The sequence below is a fragment of the Siphateles boraxobius genome, unplaced genomic scaffold, assembly GCF_051911475.1.
Source record: "Siphateles boraxobius isolate OS27281-9 unplaced genomic scaffold, OSU_SipBor_1 5, whole genome shotgun sequence".
NCBI classification, from domain to species: Eukaryota; Metazoa; Chordata; class Actinopteri; order Cypriniformes; family Leuciscidae; genus Siphateles; species Siphateles boraxobius.
In genome coordinates, this window is record NW_027509141.1 from 23,973,249 (window position 1) to 23,981,180 (window position 7,932).

Consider the following 7,932-nt stretch of genomic DNA (forward strand, 5'->3'; position numbering starts at 1 on the left):
TTCAGGAATTTTGTGACACATAATGAAAAGGTTTGCAGCAAACTCCATTTTTTTTATTTCATGTATGAGTAACGTTAACGTTATTGCTCTCTGTAAAATAGCTGCAGTTAGACTAAACCCTTTTTTTATTAAAATATTTGTTCAAGGATTAACGTTACATCAAATGGGAGCGAAGTACAAGACCAAAGCCTCTGCTTTGGGCAACATTTCATCATAAAGCAGTCATCATCTATCAAAGGAGAAATCATACCATCTCCAACTGGAAAATCAGGTATAAACATTGCTAAGGATAATTGTAAAGCTTCTACTATAGGTAGACGTGTCTGTCTTAATGCATTGTTTTGTAATATCTGCTTTATGAATAGGAAAATCTCAAAACGCTGTCCAAAAGGATTTCACAACACTCCCCAAACTCTCTACAAGAAGAACACCTGAAAAAGTGGAGCAGGACCAGATCACCTTAAAGAGGAAAGACAACATCAAAGCACTGATGGTGTGTACTGTAAAGCAGGAAAGCCAACTTTATTAGTTCACTTGTGTTTAGTTTACGCCGTGCACGCTGACAACTGCAATCTGTTGTAGTTACTCATCACATCCAGAAAAAACACAATAAAAGAGCTGGAGGAGCACTGTGAACAGCTTCAAGAGAGGAACCTACAGATGGCCAGAAGCATTATTGACACAGACAGAAGCTCAGTCTCCAGAGCCAAAGAACTGCTCACACAGAGAGCACAAATGAGGGTGAGCTATATTGTATTATGTTTTTAGATCCCACTGTACACAAAGAGCACTGAATTCAAACTTTTTCAACATTGAGTATTAAAGGTGCAGTAAGCGATTTCTGAGAAACGCTGTTGAAAGTGGATCGCACCAAAACGCACTTGTAGCCAATCAGCAGTAAGGGGCTTGTCCATTCATGAGGGGGATGGGCCTGTGCTGCATAGCTTGTTTGTGAATTTATGGGCGGGGCTATCAAGATAGGGGTGTGATCCTTTTGGGTAGGGGCGTGTTTGTTTTGGTGATTTCAAATATCAACAGCATTTCTCAGAAATCGCTTATTGCACCTTTAAGTTCCCTTAACCAGTGAAATTTGATATATGTTTTTTCTAGAGATCAATGGTAGCTTTAAAAAAATGGGATGACAGTCTTATTAAAAGTGCCAACGCAAAGCTGACAGATACAGAGGAAGTGTCACAGACTAATCTCAGCGGTTAGTTGAAACTTCTACACTTTACAATCAATTATGTTTTAGCTATTTTCATTATTACTTTTAAATGCAATTTATTCACTATGTATGGCCAAAAGTATGTGGAAACACTCTAATCTAATTAATTAACCTATGGCTAAGTCACGCCCCCAAACGCGATGAGCCAATCACAGTGCGCATAGCTATCCCATACACTCTGACATTCTCTGCTTCCTCGTCCATTGAAATGCATTGGAGTTAGTCAGGTTCATTCGTTTTTTATATGTTTTTTCTTTTCCTTTTAAGTTTAAAATGGTCAAACGGTGTGCATGGAGTACATGCAACTCTGACACTAGGTATCCCGAGAGGCTGGGCGACGGTGTGTATTTTTTACCCTTTCCCAAGCCACATCTCAACCGAGATAATTGTCTGGATTAAGTTATGGTAGACCACAACACCAACTAAACGTGGATAAATTAAACAAGGATGTCTACATCTGTTCTAAGATAAGTCAACAACTTATTTGAACCAGGGCTCTCAAGTCTCACGCATTGGGCGTGAGACACACGCATTTCAACCCGTTCACACGCTCACACGCCACACCTTGTATTTCTCACGCTGAGGAGTAAGGGAACTTGTCCCGCTATACAATTAATGGACGAAAGCTCCAACTGCTTTTAAAGGGGTCATCGGATGCAAAATACACTTTTATATGGTATTTGCAAATAAATCTGTCTTTGCAGTGTGTGGACACAATCACCATGCAATGAAAAATCCATTCACTTTTTTTTAATCCTCAAAAAGCTAAAAAGTTGTTGCTCATTATCATTTAAAGAGACATGCACCGAAACGGGTCACTGTGAACTAAGCTGTTTTTGAAGAGGTAAAAAGGGTGTTGTTTTACACAACCATTGAGAAATTTTAACCAAAGTATGTTACAAACTTTACATGAAGACCCAAAAGAATCATACCAACTTGTGGAAAATGGGCATCCGATGACCCCTGTAAAGGTGACCGGTTTGGGTCTTGACATGCATGCTCAGGGCAAGTTGTTATGACACAATGTTATGTACATTGAGCACTGATGTTCAGTTGGCTTGTTTGGGGTCAAATTTATTTTTATTTTTCAATAAATTTGTATTTTTTAAATATAACTATTTATTTTATTTGGATGAATTTGTCTTTTTATCAGATTTAACAATTGTTATAATTTCCATTTGTGCTGGTCAATTATGAACAATAGGCAAAATTGAACTGCTAGCAAAAATTGAAGCGAATTTGGTTGGGTCGAGGGACCCTGCTGCAAATATTTGGGTGGCTCCTCCCCTAAATCTCACTCTAAACTTTTGATAAAACTTGAGAGCCCTGTTTGAACGTTATCTTTTACATATCTAACGTAACGTTAGCCTAACATTAGAAAACGTTAAAGTTAGCTTCTAGCTGCGTTTACATCATGCCACTTAACGTTAGCTTCATTAACGTATCTGTAAATAACCGGGATTACAAATGTTAGCTATGTTGTGCTGAATGATTCATGTAAATACTGTAGCACCATACTAACGGAGAGGTACTTTTGTAAAGATGGTAAAAAGGCTAGTCCTGGAAACGTATGCAACTTAGACCTGTACATATTTAATTTGATCATGAACCATTAATTACATATTAAAGCACAATATTTTAGACAACTTTTTACCAAAATATATATCTATATAATCTTTCTCTCTCCAAAAATCATCAATTGCCTCCTGTGAAATTTCTCCTGCTGTGACAGCTGCCATAGCGCCTGTCACCGAATGTTGACAGTTTGTCCGAGTGAGTGGAGGGGGCGTGGCTTAGCCACAGTTCAATTGGCTTTGCTATTCCAGCTACATTACCATTCAAAAGTTTGCAGCCGGTACAATTGCTTTACATGTTTCTGAAAGGTGTCTCTTATGCTCACCAAGGATGGGTTTATTTTATTAAAAATACAGTAAAAGTGCATTACAAGCAGGCGCATAAAATCAAGCAAACATAAACACTTCTAATGTAGAATGAGGCCCTCTTCTGTTCCAGCATGTTATTGCCCCTGTGCACACAGAGAAGTCTACATATTTGGGTATCCAAGAACTTTTGGCCATATAGCGTTAATGCTAAAGCAAAAACAAACAACCCCAAACCTCAACAACAAGTTTCAGTTGACTATCTTATAAGTGCAGGTTTACAGAAGCAGTTGGACATGGTAAAAGCAGAGGTGGTAGTGGCTCGGAAAGAGCTCCGCTTCCTGAAGACATACAAAGATATGGAGTTCCCAGTCAAGGCCTTGCAGATTGCAGACATGAAAAGAAAACTGAACAGACTGAAAGAGATGCAACAGGTAAAACATGGGTAGCACTTTATTTTACAGTCCTGTTCCCCATGTATATACTATGTACTTATAATTGCAATAACTGGGTAATAAATAGGTACTCTCACTGAACCTACCCCTAAACCTAACCATAACCCATGTAGTTACCTGATTATTACTCAGTGCTTTCTTAGGTAATTACACTGTAAGTGCACGTACTGTAAAATAAAGTGCAACCGAAAAATAAGCAGGACTTACTGCCTGGATGAATAAAAGCTCACATTCTGGCCATCTGATGGGTAAAGAAGAGTAAAAAGTACTTAAAGTTAGATCCAGGAAAATGCTTCATTTATTAAAATACACATGTGGTTCTAACTCCACATGTGGTTCTAAGAACTCTTCAATCTTCAATAATGTTTTAATATGTGTCTCCTCTGTAATTGTCAGAAAGAGCAAGAGGATGTAAATCTGTTGTATGAGAACGAAACAGTCCATTTGGAGAGATGCCAACACCAAAGAGAACAGGAAGTGCTTTCTGCAGTTTTTGAGGTAAAGAAGCTTTTTTATGTCAGTTTTTAGATTTTATTTTTTTAATTCTTGACTTTTCTAGGTGCATTATCAAAAATATCTTTGTTGTTTGATTTTCAGAAACAAGTCCCTCCTTGTGTCAAACTTGTGGCCTCACAGAATTACACAATGAAGGAAGAGATTAATATGCACAGAAAAGTGATTATTTTATTAAAGTTAATTTTTGATTGTTAAGGTAGACTTAATGAATTGTTTTTAAAAAGTATGTTAATTTGTAAATGTATTTATTTATTTACATTGTATAATTACTGTATATATTTTTGAGGTGATAATGGAGCTTGAGCAGAAGAACAAAGACCTGATGAAGAGTATTCAGGAACTGCAACTATCAAGACCAAACATCAGGAGAGAGATCTTTCCAGATGTTTTCCTGAAATCAGATAAGTAAGTGGATGTGGACAATGAGTTACTGAGGCAAACAGCTTCTTTATCACAAACAGTTCTTATGTCCTATTAACACAAGAACATTGGCAAGCTCTTCAGTTGAAGCATTCCCAAGTTATACAGTAATTGCAGTTGCAGAGAAATGTTCTCAGAAAATTGACCACTTGAAAGGAAGTTCAACAAACCCCTCAAAATGTCGAACAGTGTTAGTATGACCCTACCCCTCCTGTAAACAAATATAGAACAGCAACACTTCAATTTCAAGAGCCTTCTCAAACATACTTACAGCACACAGCCCATGATAGTTTAACATCTAATATGGGTTATTAAAGACGCTCATTTGGTGCATTGAGAAACAATTTAAAGGGATAGTTCACCCAAAAATGCAGATTCTGACATCATTTACTTACCATCATGTCGTTCCAAACCTTTTTGACTTTTTTTCTTATGCAGAATGTGAAAGAAGAAATTCTGAAGGATGTTTCAACTGATTTTGTTGAATCATTTTGTTGTTATACAATAAAAGACAACGGGGTCCAAAACCAAATGAGACCCCCTTGACTTTCATTGGATGAACAAAAACCACGAGATATTTTTCAAAATATCTTCTTTTGTTTTCTGATGAAGAAAGTTATACAGGTTTGGAATGACATGAAGGTGAATAAAAGCAAATATGAATGATAAGTAACATTTTCCCTAAACCAAGGAGCTTTATTGGAGATCCAGCATTGCAAATCTGATAAACTACTGGAGGGAAACTCAGCCCCATCTACTTTCAAACAATGGCTTGGTTTTGAAAGGTATTGAGCTGTTGGAGATGGTGTAATATTACAGTTTTGGAAAAGACTCCAAAGGCCATCTTAAAGATAAACGAAGAACAAGACAATGCTGTGCATTCATGGAATCCCTGGCGCCCATTAAAGGTTAATGAAGGTTTCACATTTCCCAACAGTCTGTTCCAAAACAGCATGTCATTTTCCTCTCCAAAACAATCGGACACTCAATTCCAAGGTCCTGCACAACCTCTTGCCACCCTTGGGAACGGTTATATCACAGTTAAGATATATTCATATGGACCTTTGGTCCTTAAGTGTTTTGGCCTAGGGGACAAAGAACGTGGAAAACAAGCAAAAAACACTTAGTGTGTTCACATATCATACTGAGCAACAAATTAAAAAGGTTTCCATTAACTAGAGATAATGATAAACAGATCTGGGATTTCCTTCTCCGCTCGTGACAGAGACATGGCTTTAGTATCTGCAGATGTCCTGAGCCCCAGCAGAGAAAGTTCTCATGTTTCCGGTCTTAAACAAACTGTCTCAGGCTGTGGTGACCATGTTTAAAGGCAGATGTGCCATAAGGAGTTCTTCTTATTTACAGATGTCTTTGCACCCAAAAGTAAAAATTGTCCTCATTTGTTGTTCCAAACTTGTATGACTTTCTTCTGTGGACCACAATGGAAGATATTTTGATAAAAATATCAGTGTTTTTTGTCCACACAATGAAACTCATCCTGGTCTGCTGTAGTTTTGGACCACATTGACTTTCAGTATATGGGCAAAAACAGTTCAGATCAGTCTTCCTTGGGTTTGCAATGACATGAGAGTGAGTAAAAGTTTAATTTCTTCTGTGAACTAGGCCTTGGGTTGTATACTGGCTGTTTACAGTCACTGTCACTGTCTATATTTTAGGTGTACTCCAGATATGGACGTCCATCTCAATATACCCCAAGAGGATTTACTCCACGTGTAGCCCTGTGCTGAATGCATTACCTTTTTGAGTCTTCCCCTGAGCTGTTATTACAGACTAAAATCAATGGAGCCACTTCATTAAATCATTTTACTCAGTCAAACATTTTTACAGATCTTCCTTACTTTATTTGTCTTAGCTTTCAGTTTGTTTTATTGGCTCAATCCTCTTTAATTTTTTTTCTATATATTCCACTCTAGTGCAAATGCCTTAATTTATTGATGTGCCTTTAAACATGCAAGTGCAACTGCATACTACATGTATTTTAGTGTCACACAAACTAAGCTGCAGATGTTAAGTGACCACTTTCCTTTGGTAAGTAGTAACAGAATACCTCTTTAAAAATCAGACTTGTTATATTAGCATTCATACAGTAGTCTTATTGTAGGTACACTAACATTTAAAACATTTTAAAAGAATTCTCTTATGCTCACAAAAGCCATTTATTTGATAAAATACAGTAGAAACATGAATATTCTGAAAGATTATTATAATGTAAAATAATTATTTTATATTTTAATATATTCGAGTGATGTCAAAGCTGAATTTTCAGCATCATTACTCCAGTCTTCAGTGTCACATGATCCTTCAGAAATCATTCTAATATGCTGATTTGGTGCTCAAGAAATATTTTTTATTATTATCAATGTTGACAACTGTTGTGCTGCTTAACATTTTTGTAACAAAAACAGCATTTATTTTGAAATGGAAATCTTTGGAACATTATAAATGTCTTTACTGTCGCTATTGATCAATTTAGTTCATCCTTGCTCAATAAAAGTATTAATTTCTTTCAAAACAAATTTGAACAGTAGTGTGTATTAGTATTTTACTAAGCCTAAACCTAACAATAGACTACTGATAGAGTTAGTTGACATGTAATTGCAAATTTAGAATGTCTAAAGAGGACTATCGTAATAAAGTGTAACCTCAAATTATTTATAATACTTTGTATTGTTTGCCAAGCGCGCAAATCAGCAATTGCAGCCTGAATTTCTGCAGAGGATGCTCATTGTTTTCGTCCAAGTTGTTTCCCATGTCAAGGAACACGATGTTGGAGTACCAGTCAGCAAGTTAGTGACACTTTAAAGTGTCAATCCTCAAAATATGCGAGTGCTTCATTTTGTGACTATATATAACTATTTATCTTGCAAACGGAGCATTTCAAAACCATTTAGCAAACCTTGAAACAGTAGTTGTGTGACATTGATGTAATTGACCAAAGTGTGGGAACAAGGCTTGCTCTGTAAACAGTAATGGATTTCAGCACCCCAGTGTATGGGCGACTGGTTTGATTACTTTTGTTGTTTCAGTTGGAAAAGATTCAGCTGAGCCTCAGAGAATTAAAAATTCCTGGTATAAAAAACAACTGTGTGATCTAAGCAGGGGATAAACCTTCTTCTATTTCACTGATGCGAAGATTCAGGATTTTTTTTAAAAGTTTATTTCCATGTGTATCCAGTGCTGGAATTCCTTTTCCAATAAATAAAACTTATTTTAGAAACAAAAATACTAAATAGATGCAGTTAAAAGACAACATTCATTATCCAATTGTATAAGCACCCAGAAAAAAACATCTGTGGATGTTTGTCTCTAAAAGAAAAATAAATGCAATGTGTGTGGTTTCACATTGCATGACTTTCCAGTGATGACATCATTAAGTCAAGATGCGTTTTACATCAAAGCAATTGGACTAATGAGA

General features: G+C 36.5%; 1 protein-coding gene across 1 annotated transcript; it reads left to right on the top strand.

Moving 5' to 3' along the window:
- The first annotated feature begins 22 nt into the window (after positions 1-22).
- Positions 23-6,333, top strand: LOC143711393 (uncharacterized protein C20orf96-like). The gene is made up of 10 exons (XM_077202842.1): positions 23-30; positions 147-271; positions 366-493; positions 583-741; positions 1,111-1,210; positions 3,382-3,539; positions 3,957-4,058; positions 4,158-4,235; positions 4,363-4,481; positions 6,173-6,333. The coding sequence occupies exons 1-10, from the start codon at positions 23-25 to the stop codon at positions 6,231-6,233; spliced, it is 1,038 nt and encodes a 345-aa protein (XP_077058957.1). The 3' UTR covers positions 6,234-6,333.
- The last annotated feature ends 1,599 nt before the right edge of the window (positions 6,334-7,932 follow it).